We start from the raw sequence: 22,344 nt of genomic DNA, 5'->3' as shown, positions 1-22,344 counted from the left end.
TGTGTGTGTGTGTTTGGTTTGGTGAACCTTTCCGACAGCCGTGGCGAGCTTAGTTGATTGAATTTCGATTGCTTGGAAAGCATGCTGAGCACAATGCTCAATGATCATTGACCGGAGGAAGTGGCTTCCCCCGAGGAGGGAGCAAGGACATCGATGGAAAGGATGAACGGTTCACCGAATGGAATGCAGTATTTGAGATAAATTATGTTGAGTGTCATCAGTTGACTTCCAGCTTCGAGCCAATTGAGTCAATTACTCGCGCTTGTGATGGCAAGCAGAGGAAGATGATTGCCACATTGAGGGTGCGCACACCAGTTGCCGGTTGATCGATCGAGTGCTAGATGCTGGAAGGAAGTCTTCAACTGGTTTTTTTTTCGTTCGGAGTATGTTTTCGATATTTTTGTTGTGTTACTTTCTTTCGCAGCCGGGATAAAACATCATAAAAATCTCCTCAGAATTCACTTTCAACATCATCAATCTCAACGATAGTATAGCTGTTTGTAAGTTTTTAAATCTTTCTTTTTTTGGTATTTTCCAGTTTTATTGAAGCGGTTTCTGGGCGAACTATTGCAAACCGTCATCTATAAGAAGTCAACCTTAGCGAAAATGGCGCTTTTCCACGTCCTTGCGCGAGTCCAGATTATGTTGCTGGATTAGTTTATCTGCTTTTGGTCTATGACAGCCCGCACTGGGATTTGTTTGGAACATGAGTTGATGTTACTACTTATTTGACATCCGAGCAATAGAAGGCCATCAAGAATGCCGGAAAATCTGCTGGAACTAATGCCTTCATCTTAATACTTGCAGCTTGTGAGCAGAAGCTCGTCCAGTTTCAATACTATGAATTTTTACAACAACCAACCAAAGGCCATCTGGTCGACTGATGCCCTGTTCTACTACTACATCCTAGAACAAACAGGTAAGGCATACACAATGTAAATTGGCATACATTTTGATGGTCGAGATGGAGTGTTACAATATTTACACCAACTACCATGGAAGCCATTTGGGTGGTCCGAAAAAAAAAATCATGTTTGAATCTATCCAAAAGGTATTCGGCGGGTAACTCGTTCGCCACGTTCGCTCGACGTGCCATCGCCGTCAACAAGGCAATCCTTTCCGATTGGCTTCCTCTTCCTTCGACGTGTATGTGTGCCACTTCCACTGGCCAGCACATTTCCACCATCCCAGTCACCGTTGTTCTTATTGTGACGTGGCGTGGTTTGGTGGAAATTTGCCTACTTTTTTGTGTCACCGGAGCTAGATGTTACGTTTGCGATACTGCACAATGCATGGCCATAACCAGAAGTGATAGGGCGTGAAGTACACACCAAGTTCCTGTACTGGCGGCACGCACACAACCCCTTTTGCCACCTCAAAAGGACGCCACTTTGTCGCGATGATTTTTTTTCTCCTTTTTCGCGCTTCTGGTTTTATGTTTGTCGGCTACCATAGGCATCCACCACCGCCACTCAACCGCAATCCTTCGCCTACTCTTTTAACCGTGCCCGTGATAAGCGTTTCCGCCTAGCCCGACGATAGGTAAGGGAAACTTCTTGCAACAAAAAAAAAAGTGGAGAAAAAAAAAGAACTGGGAAAATGGGCCCCATTCACCTAACTCTCGTTGTATACCATCACCTGCACCAGGTGCACCTGGTGCAGTCACGTCGGGTGCCGGGAAAAAGTTGCTCCGGCCAGATTGCAACTTCGAGCGACTCTGAGCGAGCTAAATTATGCATGCATTTGCATTTCCACTCTTTTACTTCTTCTTCTTCTTTTAGTTTACCTTCCATTCGCTCGTTCGTTTTTTGTTGGAACGGTTTTTTGTTTTGTTATCTCTCCCTCTCTCCCTCACACCACGAACACCACAAGCACCACCATCGCCACCATCGCGAATGGTGAAAATCGATTTTACACTGCTCGTTTATTGGATTTTTTCCCGCCGATTTCATATCCTCTGCCGCTGATATTGGCCAGGCCTGCCACGGCCGCACTGGGACCGCAATCGCAGGAATGGGCGCGATTGCGTCCAGCTCGAGGTGTGGGGGCTGAATGAAACGTGCAAAAAGCTTTAATGGAAATGTGACGCAAAGGGTGTAGTGTAAACGAAATAAAAAAGGAAAATGGAAAAAAACCAATCCAATGCAGCAGCCAGGAGTTAAAAGTCATCACTGAAAGCTATTGGCTCATCGTGTTGATCGGGGCCGATGTGTTTTTTTGTTGTTGATTCAACGGGCGCAATGTTGCACTGCTGCATTCCTGCCGTACGTGGGAATGCGAATTGTAACTGTCAGTGGAATTGAATGTATTTGAAGTTTGGGTAAAAAAACGGTAAATAAGCCAATCACAGAAGTGGTGGCATCGAATGCACTAGTGCGTGCGTAATCGGTGTAAAAACGGCGCAAACGGTAGTGCAGAGTAATAGATTTGCAATGTTACAAAATATCCCAGTCTGGATCAGTTTAGGCAACTATGGCTGATTATGACGATTGGGAAAATCCTAGACAGTTAGATTAGAGGGACTTTTAATCGCGGCGGGATAAAACTGGAGTTTATGGTCGATGGTTCCAAAGGAAAACTAGGAATACGGATATAACTAATTTTGGAAAACCATAAATTTAGCATTTTTATGCCGATCTCTGGTATGATGTGTGAAGCATGTAAATTGAAATGCAAGTGCGTTTTTGGACAAATCCTACACGGTGTACTCTTCTTTCCTTTCGAACAAATTCGATCATGTTCTGCAAACTGCAACATGTAGCAACATGCACCCCTGTTACTCAACATTTCAATTTCCTATTTAACGCTTGTTCAACTTCAACATTTAACGGCTGTCATTTCCCGCGCGCTGTTACCGTACCTTGTTTAACAAAACACACACACACACACACACACACACACACCAACCATTCCGGACACACGCACACCCTACTCGTCTAGTCGGATTGTATTTGTAAATTTAAAAAAGAGATGCATTTCCGCCGAGCGGTGGCTCGGCATTGGCACAAAAGAAAGGAAATGGTATTGAATGAAAATGCATCCAGCGCACACACAAAAAAGAAGGAAACACAAACCGGAAAGATATCACAACAAATTGCAGTTGAATGTCCTGCACCTTTTTTTTTCCTTCCCTTCCTCTCTCTCGCTCTCTGCTAGTTCCGGCATGTTTTTATCTTCAGCTACCCCGCATTTGTCTCTCCATTTTTCCCCCTACCACACCATTCTTCCAACAATGTTTTACTTTTTTGAAACAGAAAAAAAACCATGCAATCGGTTGCACTGAGCACCCGGAATACACAAGAAACCAGTGAGGTGGGGTTTTGGGGGAACCGACATCATTCTGCGCCACAGCAAACGGCGAACAACAACAGCAACAATAGCAGCAGGAAGTGTTCCATTTGAAATACTGGGGGCGGAACTTACGGAAGAAAAACACAACAAGCAAAATGCGAAACAAAACATTATGTTTTGATGGATGCAAATGTCATATCTTGGGGGAAGGTGTTAGAAAGGGAGTCGGAACGGTCGGTAACAATGGATCCTGTGAGCAACGGTGGTGGAAGCGCAAGAACTTACGTGTGCAAAACCGCGGCTCGTCACTGCCGTCACCACAGTCATTAACGTTATTGCAGTATTTGTTCCACGGAATGCAGCGCCCGTTAGTGCAGGTGTGCTCGGTCAGGGCACACCGTTGTTGTTGTTGCTGCTGCTGCTGCTGGCCTCCACCTTCTCGGCCGGTGCCATAGTACTGCGATTGACCGGCTAGTGCGAGTACGGCCGGATAGGCTGCTAGTTCTTCCGCTTGCATGATGTCTTGTGATTGTAGGGGCGCTGAGTTGAGATGGGTACCGGTACCACCCTCTGCTGCGGTCACGGACAGCCCGAGCAGTAGCAGCAATGTTGCTCCCGTCCATCCCCGGCGGTACTGCCATCTGTGCGATTTATGGAGCGATGACGCGACCGTCGTCGTCGTCGTCGTCGTGGTCGTCGCGATGATGGTCTTTGGTGGAAGATCGTGTGATTTGGCGTGCCTCAAGGGACTGGCATTGATGGGATGGTGGTGGTGGTGGCAGCGGTGGCGTTGGCGGCGATGGCAATGGATTGGCTCCGCTAAATGATGCCGCGAGCTGCTGACACCGTTGGCCGTCTTATGTTGGCGCCTTGCCCGGCTCGGGCCCGGGCTGCCAGGCATCAATCGCTGAAGGTTCACGCATGGTGCCACCGGCAGCACACCAGCAGCTCGGTATTTCATTGGACTCGCGAAGCGAGGGCGACACCCTGGACCCAGGATCCTACGATGAGCGATGGTTGGTGCGATTGGTGGTGCGGTTGCCTTCGAGTGGACTGATTGAAACCATCTCCTGATACCGGTGCCGATTTGAGTGATGCTTCTGCTGCTGTTTCTGGTTGTTGTTCGTCAGGTTGGTCGCACCAACCAACGGGATTCAATGCCAATCTACACGGATCGGTGCAACGAAGCGGGAATTTAAGGTGTTCAGCTGGGCTGGGTTGGGCTGATCTACGATTGGCGGTTGGCGCTAGGACTTCATGCTTGCCCTAAGGATGGCGGCTGCATCATTGACCTGCAAAAGGGAAGAAGGCCAGAAATGGGAAGAGAATATTAGTCGACTGAAGTGAGTACATTTAGTCACAAATGGGACGCAATTAGTACACCGAAATGTGCCCTTTCTGTTAATGGATTAATCGTTGATATGAGACTGTTGAAATCGTTGAAGTGAAGGAAATGTAGAGTTCTTTAACAATTAGACAATAATGTTTGATTTTTTTTTATTGGCTGTATCTGTGCGAAGCATCTACTGTTTCGAATCATTAATGTAGGTTACATTTACGTCACCATTAATTAAATAATTTGCCGTTGGTTAAACCAAGCGTTACTCATACAACGGTCCATAGCAGATTTTGAAGTGAAGCAGTAAATATTGCATTCTTCTTGTGGCACCTTAACAGAAGTGTCAACGCAGGGTTAATTAATATATTTATTTAATATATATTTTCAAGAACATTCGCATTATTCGCAAACATCGCACCACAACCACTAACGTTATCCAGACAACCAACCAAACATGGACAACACATCACTCGACACGACGGTGTCGCCGCTGGATTGACATCTCAAATGGTCGGCACCTCGGAAAAGCGATTTATAACGCTCAGCCCCTTATTTGTCCCGATTCAATAAACGTTTGTCGCTTGCTATTGCAATTGTATCGATTTCGGTGTGGCCTCGCACTGTGGTGTGGCCCGGTTGTGGAATTCAACGCTCGAAGGCTTCCCCCGCCCACTACACTGCTGCGACACTGGACACTGTTTGCGGTGTGTAAACAGAACGCCGAGCAGCAGGAGCAGCAGCAAACGGCAAAACGGGTCGGTACGGACTCTGTTGGACGACAATGACACACATGGCTGATCCATCGTGGACCAGCATGGCCCCGTGGTTCGATGGGTTTTTGGACACCGCCTTGGACGCCGCCTGGGATGCCGGAATTGGAACGAAACAGGTCAGCGCTGGGGGGAGGCGAAGCCGAACCGCTTTTAAAAGCCAATCCGGCATGAAACTCCGACACACTTGTTTCGCTCTGTGGCCAACGAAAGCGAGTTCTTGCTGTCGATACCGCCGGGGGGCCAACCAATGGCCAGCTGGCGACTGCTGCTGCTGCTGCTGCTGTTGATGTTTGCTCAACGCAACATCGCACACCGTGGCCTTGTGGCTGAAGTTTTATCGGATGGACAAGAAGAAAAGTAAAGCCAGCTAGCTTAATCACACAAACACACACACATGGTCGGTCGAACGACACTTTAAGCGCAAATCGACAAAGTGTCCCGTGGCAGAGGACACTTCGCGCAACGAGAAGCCACGCTCAACGGCAGACGCGGTTTGGACTGTTTGCCAAAGAAATGATTGCATCACGCTGCTCTGGTGCTGGTGGTGGTTGTTTTGGCCAAGCGTTTCGAAATGCCTTTCATCCGAAGCAACACAGCATGCCACGCCAAGCGCGCGCGCGCGCGCAATGATTTATGGAAACGGCGTGGCAAATGGTGACGGAACGGAATATCGGGAATGCGTGACCGGATCGTTATCACGTACCAGCGCCAATAAAGATTATGTTTCCGTTGATTGCCCCGTCGGAATTCGGGCGGGGCCGACAGAGGATTACAGAACCGTTCTACCGGTTTGTTCTCGTTATGATCTCGTCTCGGAAGCAGATAATGGGACGGCCGAGCGAGAGCGTGTGCGCGTGGGGTCTAGGCTGTTCAACAGAAGCGTGGAATGCTTTCCAAAGAACAATTAACCAAACGGCAGTTCTGCCGGGAAATCTATTTCCACGAAACCTGTTATGTAAAGGTAACGCCGCAACCGGCAGATAAGTGGCAGTGGCAATAGTGGCATCCGAACCTGCAGCACCAAAAGCCGGCCTTAACGCTGATTATCCACGCTTTAAAGGTCGTTAAAGGCCACCATTCGGTGTGTGTGTGTGTGTGCGTGTGTGTCTAGATGTACCAGTGTCCCGCTTTCACACCGAAGAGCTCTATTTGTTTTTCTCCCCACAGCACATTGCGTGCGCAAATGTCATTGGAACACTTTTCGTTGAAGGTGTGGTGGAGCGAGGGTGTGCGTGACAGCGTACAGCGCAAGGAATGGCCGCGCGAAACATCGGCCGCACCTCTCCATGTTCTATCGCTCCCCGGATGGAAACCTTACAAGGTGGACGCACGTTGGTGATAAAATCGCTTTGGTGCGCTGCTCATGTTTTACACGCTGGGTTCTGCATTCACACACACACACCCACACACACACACACCAAGCACCAGAGACATCAGAGACGGTCCTACCGACAGGGCCATAAAATCCATCGCCATCAGCACGCTCGGAGTTAGTCCGGTCCGGTGCGGGGCTCCGGTGCCAGTCCGCTTTATACCGTTGGCCATTGGGCACGCTTCAATGGTCAATGGGCCGACGGCCGGAGAACCATTTGTGGTGCGGAGCAAGAGCAAGAGTTAGCTTCTCCGCTTCTCCGCTACTCCACCAGCCCGCGTTTGGTCAATTAAGGATTCAACCTCATTACACGCAGCACGCCTTCCAAGGGTGCTCCTCGGTGGCCCTCGGTTTCGCACCACGCACGGGTAGTACTGGAGTTGTACTGGAAGGCCAAAGGGGTGGGGTCGATTGAGGGTCGAGCATTAGCATAGCGGTGATTAGCGCGCTGGGTACTGGGCTGTACGTTTATCCAAGGTACGGGACTTGGCTGGCAAATGACGAATCCCTGATTCTGACCTGCCTTCCTTTTCCCACGGCTGCTAGACTGACTGCTAGGGAAGTCGGACGGTATTCATCAGAGTTGGATCATGGAATACAACAGGGGGGGAGCAACAGTTGTATCGCAGACTAGAAAGGGAAGAAGCAGAAGATTCTGGTAACCGGCATATCGCTCCCGGCATCATCGTCAAGCAAGCACTTCCCGTTCCCGTTTTCTGCCATTACAAGTGTCCAGTTATACTTTTTGAGGTTGGGGTTTTTGGACATTTTTTTCGTTTGTGTTTTTTTTTTTCGTTCTTCCCAAGAGCAAACCGGAACACGCTAGAACTTTGCTAGCTTCGCTACAACACATGCACACACATGCCGGCGGGCTTCACCAAACACACACCGGAAACCCGGGCGGACAGACGGACGGAAGAGACACGGCGTGCGGCGTGGAATGTGCGCTGTGGCCAAACCCCCGCCTTCTCCGGGTGTGTTTGTGTCATTTTTCATGTTTACAACTGTCATCCTATTACAACAGTGACGGTGGTGGCGGCCACGACACGACACGTTGCCCGTTGCTTCCCTAAATGGTACTCGCGCGTCCTGTCACCGACGACCTGCTGGCGAGTGCCGTTGGTTGGAGGGATGTGGGGCTTAAAAATGGTCACGGAACACACTCGCAGCACAGACCAGGCTGTGGCCAAAAGCCGTCATCGGAGAAGCGGACAAGAAGAAGCCCGGTAGTTTTCTGTGCTGGTGCTACCGAGCATTGGGCTTCGGTTGTGTGCAGGACGACATGGATAGTGACAGTCTTCCCGAAGGGGCAAGGACACAGACTTGGTTCTCATCGTTTTGCCTCTCAGAGTTGACAGAGAATTTTCAATTTAAATATGTTAACGCAAACTGTCTTGTTCCTCTTCGTTGTGTGTGTGTGTTTTTGTTACTGTATCCCACCGGATAGTATGTGTGTGTGTGTGCATAAGGGAAATGGTGCTTGGTTGGTGTCATGTGCAGGAACAGCAACCGTTGACTTATCGTTCCATTCTGACCAACTTTTCCTTCCATTCTTTTTTCCGTTTCGTTTCTTTCTCCAGCCAGTACTGGGGCCCCCTTCTGGTGGCCGTGTGGGGTACGCAAATCAAAACGGACATCCAGCATCCATCCAGAGAGCCTTTCACTTTATGTCAGCCCTTTGTGGCAGCCTTTGTGAAGTTGAAAGGAGGAGTGTTCGTCTTCCTTGCATCACCACCAGGGGCCTGATAGTAGTCTGTCCGTTCCGTTGGTCCGATTTTCAGCGCTCGCCACGGCTGTTGTGCCATCTCGGAGCATCTTTTCGGACGAAAAATGGAGATCTGCCTTTTGCAGTGACCTCGGAGAGGCACGGTACGGAGTTCCGGAGCCAGACGATGGCCACCTGACAAGGGTTGCCGTAGGACATGGCTGGAAGCTAGAAGCAACAAAACCATGCGCCCAACCTTTGGCCACTGCATCCCCGCGTGCGGTGCGGTATTGAGAATGAAATTAAATGAAAATCCATTTCACATAAGAGCCGGAAGGTAAATACGATGCTGGCCGCTTTACGTCCGGTTTTTTTTTCTATACTGTGTTTTTTTTCTCTGCCAGCCACTTAGCATGCTGCAGATGAAAGCGAAAATCGAAGCAGGAAAGAAATGAAGGAGACCTGTTCCGTTAAGAGTCATTTGATTTTCTCGGAATCGAATTTTTGCTTCTGCACCAGCAGCAACACTCATGTCTGCTCTGACATCAGACATCGAATGTGTGAGAGAGACAGTAATCGAAGCTAAAAATATAATTCCAAATGAATGATAGCTCCATCAAATATGGCTTTACGGGGGCGCTGACGCTGGCAAAGTGTCAGCATAACAAAAAAAAAAGAAAAAGAAAAACGTCAAACTCGGACTTGATTTCCGGTGTGCCGGTGCCGGTCTGCAACACTGGGAAGCACCCTAATCCCGTTTCCAACCGTAAGAAGATCAGCACGTGTGCTAGTGTGAACGAGTAGCAAAGGAACGGTAGAAAAAAAGAGGGGACGAAAAAAGAACGAATCGATTTCCGGATGAAAATGGAAAATCAATACCAAATATTGACACGGAGCCACCGCGATTGGCACATGGAAGCGGGCGGGCACACCCGGCCCAGGGCAAGTGAGTCAACCTAGCGGGGCTGGGGTTTTGTGGGTTTGTAATAGAGCAGTTTTCCTTCGTCTTCGCACTTTTCCCGGCGCTTCTTGCGTGTGCGCTCACGAAGCGAGCGAGCGAGAAGCATAAATCAGGAATAGGAATTTATGGAACGGCGCTCGCTCGAGTCCCCGTCGGAATGCTGGCAACCGAACCGCACTGAGAAGACGAACGACGACGATGACGATGATGATGATGACGACGACGACGACGGCAATGATGAAGAGGGATGGGATCCCTGTGCCTGTGTTTCGTCTAAAATGAATCATATGTTGCAAACGTTTCGCTACGGTCGGTGGTTTGCAAAGCAGCCCAAGCAGTGTAGCAGGCCCCGTTGCGCCATCGGGGGCACCGTGTCGACATTGGAATCCAATTTTCTCCCGAGTGGCAGATGGAGAGGGGTGGGGGGGAGGGGGAGAGAGGAAACAGTGCGCCAATTTTGGGTGAAGGAGGCTCGAGCCACTCCGGCCGCTTGATCTCGCGCTCCCTCCAAATGGAGACCGTTCTGCGTCATAATCATCCGTCATGGAATATTACGTTACCGTTCGGCGCTAGCGGGAATGCTGTAACGAGGGTCGATGGCTGCCAGGTTCTACGTCGTACGGCCCCCCCCGAGCACGAGAGACCATTTATGCGGATGGTATTTGGTGTGCTTTTTTATTCTTTTTTTGTTTTCCATTTCACTCCAAACCACAGCTGCTGTGGTTGTGGCTCGCGGTATGCAGCCGTCGGGAGTATGAGTTTGATTGAATTTGGAATCGAAAAAATGGGAGTCCTTCGCTGATAGCGGCTGCTGTTGCTGGGGTAGAATCATGCACAAGCGACTGTAGCTGCCTAATCGTTTGCTTAATAAACCAGCAGGAGGTATACAAACCTCTCGAACCTACTCAACGTTCGATGTAAGACAAATCGACATAAAAAATCCCTTTAATTCCCCTCATTCGTGCGAACGTTTAACGAGAGTCAACAAACAGACTGGTCTGCATCAATCAGAGCCAAATCAATCAGAGTGAATAGCAGGGAGCATAAATGTGGGAGGTGGCCCCTAAAAACACACTTCGCTGGCTTCGGAGTAAATGCTGGCCATTATAATATCTCCGAGCAATGGAAGAAAGAAAACGGAAATCCTTCTGGATGCGGTTTGATGGATTTGGATTGACAGTCGTAGTGTGCTGGCGCCACACTAGGAACGTGACCGTCGCTCAGCTGTCGCTTCAAGACAATCGAAGCAATCTGGTGAACATGGCGGCACGCAACAGTCCAGACGATGTCTGGTCACTGGCGTCAGTAAAAACGTCACCGGAGTCACCAATTGGCCAAATTGGCGAAAAATCGTCTGTCACACAAAAAAAAATCAAACGAAGCGAGTGCGGCAGCATGGCTGGTGGCTGGTGAGTGTGCTGATCGCGGGTTGCGCGGGTTCCGGGCAATCAAAGCTGTGCAGCAATAAGCGCGCGCGCGTGTGTGTGTGTGTCGTAAATGCGGCAGTGATTTAAATTAACTCGTCCATTTAATGTCTCGCAACAGCGACAGGCAGTGAGAGAAAGAGAGAGAGAGAGAGAAAGAGAGAGAGAGAGAGAGAGAGAGAGAGAGAGAGAGAGAGAGAGAGAGAGAGAAGAGAAGCAAGAGCGCGTTAGATTGCACGAACGAATGGCATGCCGTGATTTTTGGTGCGGTTGTTCCCTTGGTGATGTCACGTGGCAGCAGCAGCAGCAGCATCGCGCTGTGACCAGACAGCCCAACCATCTCGCGTCTCTCGCGTCCTCCTCCTCATACACGGTCCGATGTATGGTCCGATGAGGCCATTTATTGATAATGCGTCTACAAACAAACGAGTGCCCGATTGGTGCTGCCGACCACAGTTGGTTGTTTGTTTAAGTCCCCTGGAGCGAGCGGGCAGAACGGCAGATGCAGACTGCAGCATAAGTGCAGCGACCGCACAGAGCGCGCCCCTCCAGCGGTCAGGGATGCATTTTTAATCCCGCAAACACCCCACGGCCCACACACACACACACGGGGCGGGGACGGATCGGTGTCCGCACAAACTGCGTATCATTTTCGATTATCAAACCGATGAGGTAGACAGCGAGAGAGTGGAGAGGGAGATGCAGATGGAGGGGAGGGAGTGTCGCATTTCAAGTGTGTTTTATTTAATTTTATGCTAAATGTGCGACGAGTGCGTAAGTGCGTGAAGGATTAAAAATCGCTTAAAATATGAATCAACTCATGATAGTAGCGGTAGTCCCAGCCGCGAGAAGGGGTCGTGGGTCAGTAAATTAATTTCAATTAATCAACGGACACGGGGAGGGGGGGGGGGGGCGCGGCCGGTGAGGGCATTTTGCGAGGTGTTCGATTACCGAAATGACCACCAGCAATCGGGGCACCAGATGTCAACCGAACGGTTACCGATCGTTGGCTGTTCTGCGTATGTGTGTGTGTGTGTGTGTGTGTGTGTGTGTGTGTGTGTGTGTGTGTGTGTGTGTGTGTGTGTGTGTGTGTGTGTGTGTGTGTGTGTGTGTGTATGCGGGGCACCCTCCGGTGAAGTAATAATCCGTTTTTAATGCGTACCATACGCCACGCGATTGCTGATGATGTCCTGAGGGAGGAGGAGGAGGAAAAACAAGAGAAAATCCGTGTGATGCACCTGCTGGTGGATTTTGGTGGAAACACCGTGGTTTGTGGTCGTCAGTATCGGATTTCCAATTTTTTTAAATATCGAGGATTGTATAGCAGCTCCGTGCACGGTTTTAAGTAGGAAGAAGTGAGAGGCCACTCCATTCGCTTTGTCAACCTCGACCGATCTGCACTTTGACCTTTGGCTCGATGCGCTTCTTCAATATCCCCGGTCCGAGTTGTCATACTTGGATTCAGCAAAATGTCACCGAAAATACCACGAAAAATGGTGACCATTTTTAGCGATGCTGGCGCCCCACTCTGAAACAATGGTCGGTATCGGGGAAGGGTGGCTGGTTGGTTTCTGCATATGAATGAGAGGCCGTACGCGGACCACGGAGACTCGAGAGACCGACCGACAGTACCGAAGGCGGACTCACTCGAGCGAAAATCATGTTTCATTCTAAGAACCTTTCAAAATGATCCCTTAAATGGGCGTCCGCAGGGAGGGAGGCAGAAGGGAGGGAACGGGTTGATGGTTTGAAGCGAAAAAGGGTTGACTTGCTGACGACCAAAGATAAGAACGAACACTCGTGTCCGGCCCACTGGAGGTTGAGAAGGAGAAGACATAAAACACAAATCAGGTTTCTCCGAAATGTGACCTTTTGAAATACTTGAATGGAGTGGTTTGACGATAAGAGACAGAGTACGCGCGCGAGAGAGAGAGCGAGAGAGCAAGAAGAGCGAGGAAGCGTTGAAGAAAATACGACTTAGGGAAGATTCAAGGAATTCGTTGAATTGCGTTCGGTGACGGATGCTTCCATTGTATGCGCTGTAACTTTGTGTTTGCAAAGTAAATGGTTCTTCATTAGATCTGATCCGAGCGGCGAGATTGTTCCCCGGCTTGTTAAAAACTTTTCGATTTCTCAGATTCCAGCAGCTTGGGTATTTGCTTTAACTTGAAGCAGACATCATGACGTCCCCGGGTACAGATGTTTCTCGGCGTGGCCATCAGGTGTTTGTATCACGATGGAGCAGGGTTAAGCGAACTTTGACGAAAATGACTGATTGCATTTTGTTGCTGATAATTTCCATTGGCAGCTATTAGATTTTGCCAACGAAAACGAAATTTTGGGGAATTTTCAAGCGAATAATTTATGGTTTATGCTGATCATTTTGGTCTCGGAGTCTTTTATGGTCACTGTTTGATCCCTGTTAAGTGAAGTCACAACGACCATAATTAATGGTTCACTTTCTATCGCATAATAGATAGTTAGTTATAGGATAGGATGAGAATTCAACTGCGAGAGTGAAACCCATTCGATACCTTAATACTATTAAGTAGGTAAATTAGAGCTATACTTTCAGCCATTTCTGTGAATTCACTAAAACAACAAATTCTTTTGTGCTTTTTCAACATTGTCTTCCGATTTATATTCCTTTCTTCGTCATCCATCGCGTCGTCTTGTTATTTTTGCAAATAGCGAAGTCAACAGCTTAGTTAGTTATTAAACGAACAACATTATCTCGTTTACATCTGATACTATTGTCATCCCACATCCACTGAGCAACCGTTACAAAGAAACAAATATTACATTACACACCACCACGCGCTCATTGGCCTCAGTAAATTAACTTATTTTGCGTAAGTATCCTCATCGCTGCGAGAACGGTTCCAGCGTACATTTATCAGCGCGATGGCGCCTGCCAACAACAGCAAAACCCCCCAAAAAAAACAACAATTCTCTGGTCCCAAAAGTGGCCAAACGACCAATAAAACTCAGAAATGCGGACAGGAAAAAAATGGGAAGAAACAAGGAAGAAAGACACAAGTGTCCCGTGGCAATCGCGGTTTCCGAATGGCGGAACGAGCAGTACACGTGTGCATCGGTTCAGTGGCTTTGAACGTTCACCGGATGCACCTACACGTTGAGAGCCCAAAAAAAAGGGACCAGCGTAGAGGAAGTGCAAACGGAATCGCAAAAATGCCCCAAAAAAAAATGTGAAGAGGTAAATCGGGAAGAAATCAAAGCCTGAGGCACTGTCTTATTCTTTTTATCCTCCGGTCCGTAGCCTTTCGCGGTGCTGCGTTGTAACGCACGACCGACCGAACAAAAAAAAAACACAAAAATGTCCGGAAATGAATTGCTTTGGATAAAATTTACGAGCATGTCGTTCGTTTAGATGAAAATAAATTTATTTTTGGCCAGCGGCAGCAGCATCTCCGGGCATCTGTGCGGTTAGGCTAGGTGGTGGTTGGTCGCCATGTTTTTGCTTCCGTTTCCGGCCGGAAGGTTTTTCATTTCTTTTAGCCAAGGAACCTGCTGCAAAGATTGTGCCATTACTTGTTGTTGGCCTGGTTAGGCTGCCCTTCGGCCTTCGATTTTGGCGTTCCTGCGTCGTAAAAAGCGTCACGAAACCCGTGAGTGAGTGGCCGGACGGTCGGGACTTCAAGAGAGGCAGTGGTGGTGGTCCGCCCCTGAAGGTGGTCCCAAAATAATATTTTCCCACTAAAGACCGACGCGTGTGCTCCGGCTCCGGGAGTGGGCCAAGTGCCAGATTCCTATTTTGTTTTTATGTTTCCTTCGGTGCGAGGCCCCGGGATGCAGGAGCAAGCGCCGCGCAGGCCGCCGTTGGTGTTACCGTGAAGGTGTTCCCGGGGTTCCCACTTGAGCTCGAGGTGCGGCCGCGCATTTATGGCATTCGCATTCGCACCCTTGGACTCGTGGACCTTGGAGGAAGGATCTAATTTCTGCTCTCGCCCAAAAGCTCCTTAACGTGTTTGACAGGTTTAGTGAGGCCCCCGACGGTAACCGCGTCGTTGCCCTGCCACGAGAGCATTTGTTATTGTTCTTATATCCACCGGAAGACCGGACGTGAAGGAGCGGAGAGACCTGGCCAAGGTTCAGGTTATCTTTACGTCAGGGGTCGTTACATGGTTTTGCATCGTCTTCCTGCTCTCCCACGTCACGTTATCAAGGGAAGTCCGTTTGAAGGAAAGAATGAATGGGATGGCGCACTTGGCGCAACGACGGAATTGAAGAATAACACTCCGGACCGATAAGCAACAGCAGCAACGAGTTCCCCCCCGGGGGAAGGTTGCTGCTTGAAATGAAACTCTAAACCATGATGGAAGCACAGGTGGAGTGTGGGTAGACACCCTCACCATTATGGTGGGCATCTTGCGTCACGCTTTAAGAGGTTGATACTTTGTCCCTCTTTTCGTTTCCGCGTTTTTGCTTTTTCCTTTCTTCCGGTGATGGCAGCCACAGGCGACATCCCGCATACCTTGATCACATTAAGTGAAACATAAATAACATTACCGTGTGCGCGCTCATTCACACACACAGTGATCTGTAGCGGACGCATAGGGTGGTCCAGAATCGAAGTAGAACACCGGAACACCAGACATTCGCCGGCGAACCAAGCGGAAAAACCATTGCACCAGGTGTCGTGCTCTGTCGTCTCTGTTGCTCTCTCTCTCTCTTTCTCTCTTTTTCAGTGCAATTCCATTGTTCGTAACAGGGCTGCCCGCTTATACTTATGCCACTCACGCAATTGTTGTCCCGGAATGTTGTCCTGGTATGCCCGTCCCTGGCGTCGGTATGGTCGGTATCTCGGTGTTGAGGCGGAAATGTTAAAAGTATCGTTGAAAGCAGACCATTTTCCGGGGGGGATTTTTTTTTTGTCACAAACCGGTCGCTGTGGTTAATGTGTTTCGAATGACGATACCGATTGCAGACAACCTTTTTGGTGTTTGGCGTTGTGGTGAGGAAATTCATTTCTGTAAGCTTCAATGAAAGTTTTTCCATTCATGATTTACATCGTCAGCAACGGTTTGTGAGGGTATATTATTGTTAAAGAGGTTGATGATTTGTTTATGTAATGCTTATTAATAAGAACATAAATCGCACTTAATGTGTCCATGAACTTCATGCTCACAGCACACCCCAGACCGCGTGATGCGTGGAAAAATCGTAGAAAAAAAGCAACGGTAACCAGGCGCCTCCATTACCGACTGACCAGGCGCCTCCATTGCTTAGCCACCGAGGTGAAAGTTTGAAGAAGATCAGATGCATTACCCGGTGTTGGCCATAAATAAGTGAAGCTAATTTATCTACTAACCACCAACACGAAAAGACTTACACACACACACACACCCTACGTGCCGCTGAAATGAACGATTTCATTAGCGAACCGAAGAAAACTCGGTGGTTTTCTCGGTGGCATCCCTCGTGCTTTTCCCAAAATCAACCAGGACCAGGTTTTCGTGGTGAGGATTTATTAAAAATTAACATCCCAACCCGGCCCCCCCGGGGGCATGAGGCAGGCGTAGCAAATCGAACGAGCAATTTTCGGCTACCCAGGACGGCCATCGTCCAGAGGCTATGGTCCATTTGCCGGGAAAGGAAATCACTTCCTCACCGCTTCCATCCCCGCTTGGATGGTTCGTTACGAGGTGTGTGTGTGCGTGTGCACGCGCGAGAGGCCAAAATGGGAGAGACCACGTCTGGGCGAGATCCATTCCATGACCGAGCGGGCCTCCGTGAGATGGTAATTGTGCCCTCACTCAGTAGCGCGCATTCGGCGTGAGTTAGTGTCTCGATGGCTTTCCTGGGATGGCTTAGTCCACCTCGTCGCCGGTTCACTCACATCACTTTGTCGTTTGTGCACAATAAAAGCGGCATTTTTCTTTGGACTTTCCCATTCTCACTTAGTGTATAGAAGAGGGGCGCAGGAGGAAGAGAGAGAGAAAAAAGTGAAGCGAGTGTTACATCACAGTGGTTTGTCTGCTCGCTACTGTCCTGGTGGTGATGGTGGCGGTGGTTACGAGTTTTGCAAATAGGTTAATGGGTAGTGGCCACTAATGAAAATGGTTTTGACCCCCAACGACCGTCCAAACATGGCGCCAGCAAACAGCAAAAGTCTGCACCAGATTCTGACACAATCCTCGTTGATCCTCTCGTTCTTTCCAGTAAAAGAGAGAGAGAGAGAGAGAGAGAGAGAGAGAGAGAGAGAAAGAGAGAGGAACGACCGAAAGCTTCCGTGGATGAAGTGAACCGAAGCGCGTGAAGCAGGTGTGATCCCATTTGCTGAATCTCGGCTCTACCTGATCCCATACACTCACAGAAACACACACACACACACACACACACACACACACACACACATGACACGGTGGGGCCGTAAGTCGCCAAACACCTTAATTACTGGCATAATTTATTCATTGGATTTACCACTCTCTCCATCTCTTTCTCTCTCGCTTTCTCCGTGCTCCGTTGAACGAATTGGCCCCTGTGTAGATGCCACGGGTAGATACGGGGAGAGACACCATGATCCAACATGATAATATGTTCTCGATGCATTTATTTGCTGTGTCCACGAATTAACACACTCGTGGTGCGGAACTGAATGCCTCGATGACCTTTTTTTGATGACGAATTTGATTCCTCTTCTTCTCGGTAGCTCTTTTCCAAAGGACACATTCGAATGAAACTCAGGGTTGCTGGTGCTTGGGACAACTACTAAGAAGCTTCCCCTCACTGACACCACAATCAGTGGTAGCTGTGATTGGAAAATTAATTTTTACTCAACACAAAGCTCCAACCATACCCTCCATGTATGTCTCCCAGAAGAGAACTCCGGGAAGCGGAGAATCCTACCAGTTAATTAAAAATTCCTCCGAGACACACTCATACACACTCACACACACACACATGTGCAGAACAGCAGCAGGAAAGGCAGGCAAGAAAGGTGCTCCCCCGGAGAAGTGAAGCAAGTGGTATCAATGTAATTTTAGATCGAAATCGTTTGCTATCGATTGCCATTTCGTGTATCGTGTGACATCATGATGTTGTGCTTTGCCACTGGGGAGTACAGGCCCCTCTGCCGTGGTTCCCATTGCTGTCCAAAGGATCCCAATTACATAACCTCCCATTACCGACCGCCGACGCTATTTCAGTCGGCTCTTCCCTGGCCGACTTGCTTGTCGACGAGTGGCTGTGGGCGGGTTCAATGTCTGTTTGTCTGTGTGTAAGTGTGAGTTGCATTCAGCCGAGTGGCAGAGTGAGACAGAAGGCGAGAAAGCACCAGATGGGAATTCTAGGAATGGTTTATTATGTTGGCTTCCTTGGATCCTTGAAACTAAATGACAAGCAAAAGGCCCTGTCAAGGCCCCTCTTAACAGATGCAGGCTTCTAGATCAAGTTTTCCGATTTTGTGAAAGACGTCAAGAGCCTTCCAGACTGGGATTTGTAGATTTGTTTTGCTTTAAATTTAACCATTATGCCGTACCTTTTCAAATCCAACCAATCTCGTTGATTCATTTGCACAACATTGCCTTCCCATTCAATCGCATAATACCATGAAATCATCGCATTTCCAAATTGTGCCCCACGATCTATCGCTTGTGTGTGTGTGTTTGTTGTTTGTCACTTGCGTGCGTGAGCATTGCTCATGGCGATGAGGAAGCGATATCAAACGTGAGTCAACACAATAAGACAAACGCTTCGAGCGCTCCTCAGCTCAACGCATGACTGCGTTGGATTGAATCGAGACCCAAAGCTATTCGGCCATCATTATTGCCGTCGTTCGTTCAAACGAACTCCAACTCCGGCCGGCGTTTGGTAAACTTGTCTCAATCAGCCATCTCGACTGAGTCTCGCATCTAGCGCAGAGCCTGCGTGCTCTGTAATGGCCGTCACACACACACACACGCACACACACACGACAAATAGTCTCGACTACCACACACACGCACATATATACACACACGAGAAACCCCTCCACTCACTAGGATTGCGATCCGGCTTCGATTTCTATTTATCTTGAGGGCGCAACTGATGTCAAGTCGAACTTGGAGAAATCGGGATATTAATTTTCTCCTTCCAATCATCGTATAACGGAGGCCGTTGCGACGACGACGACGACGACGAGACAAGTTAATTTCCTCCACCTCGTGGTCCTCGTGGTGCCCGAAAAAGGATCCTCCGCTTCGGTGCCCCATTTACTGTGACAGTTCCGGACCATCACGATCACCACCAATCATCTGACGAGATGCCCGTGTCTGCCCGTGTCTGTTCGTATTCGACTTGTTTGATTGATTCTCGCAAGCTCGCAACCTAGTGGCCGTGAATGGAAGCATGACTCATTGGATTGCCTCGTGGTTGTTCCGTCTTACGGTAACGATCCTACCGTCCTGTCCCCCCTGCATCAAGATAGATTTGCATAATTAATCGTCGGTAAAACACGTGCTTACCTCCTTCCCCTTTCGCAAGCATCTCAATGGCGTGGCGTGTGTGTGTGTGTGCACGCTGATTGAAAACGCGACTTTTGTTTGGCGAGATCGTACCCCACGGGGGGTGGAATGATATTCGGAAACGGCTTGTGGCATGTGGTCGGCAGGAGGATGAGAGGTTGGCCAAGCGCGGTACGGAGTATTTCGGGCGGGGTGGTGACCATAAATCTTGTGCCAACCACGAAATTGATACAGCTTAATTTTATGCATCATGTAAGCCGCTTGATAGAGCGCGATGAATTATTAATGCTCGATGCGAGCTGGAGTGCGGCGGGGAAGGCAGGGCCTACTTTTTGCATAATTCCCTCGCGCGAAGAAAGCCCATTACTCCGTGCCGTGTGCTCGAGGTGTTCTTTGTTCTTCTCCTTCGGTTCCTATATCTCTCGCCTCGAACTTTGTTACAATGTTGTACGTGAGTTGCTGCTGCTGCTGCTGCTCGCTAGTTTGGCAATTTTCCCTGGTATCCTCTTATCGGCTACGACCGGCTTGACTAATACCTGTGCACATCAGCACGCACTCTCGCGGGCAGGACCAGTAATTGATAGACGACAAGGACGATTCAGGACGGCATTCCCAATCGTATCGTGTTCGCGACTCCTCCCGGCTGTTTCTCATTATCATTCGACAATGGCGGCCAGGTAAAGGTACAGGTTTCTTTGGTTTCGTGCACCAACTGAGAGTCTCTTTCACGTTGCGCCATTTAACTTAAATCCCTAATTGCCTTTCCATGACTGCTTCGTGATGACGTAGTAAATGAGTCTCGTGCCATTTGGTAACAATTTGGTCACGAGTTTGTGGCTGCACGGAGCCTCCAAAACCATCGCCTTTGAGGCACGTGAGCACCGGTACTGCTGCTGCTGCTGCTGCTCAACGGTCTGCGCTGTTGTTGCTGTCGTTTCTGTGCTGTCAGCAACAATGAGCACGTCGCTGAACATGCTAATCTAAACATTTGTCTAACCAGCGCAGTGCCAGCGAACCGAGAGTCTGTTGACCATGTTCCGGGGGTGCACCCCGCGGTTGTATGTATCAGTCAGTAGTGCTCGCGCTCGCATAAACAGAACGTTGTAACTGTCAGCGACCAAGCGACCACTAGCCACAACCACTGTGTGTGTTTGTGCGCGTGGTCCGTTAACGGGCAAGGTGGCTCGAAACTGATTTCATTTACTCGTTATTACCACCCACCAACCATCGGTCAAGGGGTGGCAAGTGGGTGGTGGTCTTTCTCTTATCGTGTGCTAACCACGCTGCACAATGACCACACCATCCCGGTTGGTTGGCTGGCTGGCTGGCTGGCTTGCTGGCCGAGTAGTGGCTGGTCCGATCCGTCCGTCCGTCCATTCGTCCTGTATTAACAAGCCTCGCGCTCGCTCTCTTCTCTGTTGGCGAGTGACTTGATGTAATTTTGTAATTTTTTTTCGCATAAAAAATGTCCCCCGACCCTCTTTCTCTCTTTTATTTCTCTTTTTCATCTCTTTCCATCCTGCTTCGTGATTGACATTCGTGTCCTCATTCCTGCGGCGATTTCGCTCTCTCGGAAGGGAAGGGACCGTGGGTCGTATGATGACCTTGTTTCAACACCCCGCCCTCCATGACCTGCCCTCACTTCACTCCACCTCTGTGCTTTATGGATGCCCTAGTGGTGGTGCAAAAGACGATTTCGCTGTTAAAACATCCTGCAGCAGCAGCAGCAGGACATCGACGACGGCAACGACGAGGACGATGGCGAACGCCACGTGGTCCACACAAACAAAGAAGCGTTGCTCGAGCCAGACTTCACTGCTGCCACTGCTGCTGCCGCACCCGGGGACCGACTGCTTAAAAGCTTCATAAAAATCGTTTTAGTTGCGATAAAAATGCAAATTTAATTTCCATTCGTCCGCCGCTTTGAGCAAGCGTAAGGATCATCGGTACGCGGCACCCTGGATGAAGCATTTGTCATAAACAAGACAGGGCCAGACCCTACTCGGTGTTCACAGGTGCTACCGGTGTGCTTGTTTTTTTTTTGCGGCGAACGAACCGTGGAGCTGCAATCCGATGGTGCGGCTTTGTGGCCCCTTCCGCAAAACCGCCAGCAGACGGCCAAAGGGAAGCCGAGCAAGTTTACGGTTCCTAAAGGTACTGTCGGCGTTTTTGGTAACCGGGTAAAATATGTTTACCATGGAATTGGGCGCGTCGTGGTTAATGTTTTGCAAATGCAACACAACACCATCCACAATATTGCGCCAGCAGCTGACTCAGTTTCGGTGGAGGTGCAGTAAGTAGCTGCACGTAATGTCGGACGTCATAAAGTTGGCAGATCATTAATGTTACGCCGATTGTGTTTCGGGTGGAAATTGCAATATAGAATTCATGAGCATTTTTTGATAAAGTTTGGTTACCAGCAGACAACAACTGCTGCTGCTCATCAAATAATTTGCTTTCGTCTAGCGAAAACATTTCAAACTTTTCATCCTCTGAGTATTAAGGTTTGCTGTTGTTATTTTTGTTGTTCTTCTTGGTGCTCCTAGGCCATGGCCTGAAAGAAGCCCAATGACGATACACTTCCGGCAGGGTTCCAAGAGCGGTTTTTTGCCCAAACACCAGTCCCTGGTGCTGGTGCCGTGGGTAGGCAAAAGGCCAACCGAACCCGGGAGCAAAGGAAATCGATAGTTTATCACACATCATTAATCACGACGGATCCCAACCCGGTGTACCGTTGTTGTATCGCTCTCCTTCCACCGTCTTCCCTGTCTTGGGAACCGATGGTTCCGGATCGGTGAGAACGGAATTTTCCCAGAAAACAATTGAAAGCAGGTGGGCTATAGAACGGTTTTAAGCTGGCCCCTACCGATGTGTTGAGAACCATCGCATATGGTACGAAAGTTCTGTATGTGTATAGGAGCGTATTTGTGCTTAAAGTTTGATGAAATGGCCCTCCTCGTGGGCAAACGTGGGCTGGTGCTATTTGATGCTGCTGCCTTTAAGCAGGTAGCTTC

The 22,344-nt window shown here is 49.1% G+C and overlaps 1 protein-coding gene and 1 long non-coding RNA gene across 2 annotated transcripts in view; both read right to left on the bottom strand.

Moving 5' to 3' along the window:
* The window catches only part of LOC125955268 (uncharacterized), a 38,539-nt gene extending 34,579 nt beyond the window's left edge, over positions 1 to 3,960 (bottom strand). The window contains exon 1 of the mRNA XM_049686341.1: positions 3,577 to 3,960. Within this exon, the coding sequence (XP_049542298.1) occupies positions 3,577 to 3,808 (232 nt within the window). The 5' untranslated portion in view covers positions 3,809 to 3,960. The remainder of the gene's footprint in view (positions 1 to 3,576) is intronic.
* Positions 3,961 to 4,011: 51 nt separating this feature from the next.
* Positions 4,012 to 22,344, bottom strand: part of LOC125955334 (uncharacterized) — a 62,537-nt gene continuing 44,204 nt past the window's right edge. Inside the window, exon 4 of the long non-coding RNA XR_007469096.1 lies at positions 4,012 to 4,583. This is a non-coding gene — a long non-coding RNA (uncharacterized LOC125955334). The remainder of the gene's footprint in view (positions 4,584 to 22,344) is intronic.

Source organism: Anopheles darlingi, chromosome 3 (assembly GCF_943734745.1).
Source record: "Anopheles darlingi chromosome 3, idAnoDarlMG_H_01, whole genome shotgun sequence".
Classification (NCBI taxonomy): domain Eukaryota; kingdom Metazoa; phylum Arthropoda; class Insecta; order Diptera; family Culicidae; genus Anopheles; species Anopheles darlingi.
Note: the sequence above shows the minus strand (reverse complement) of the source record. Positions and strands in the feature narration are given on the sequence as shown.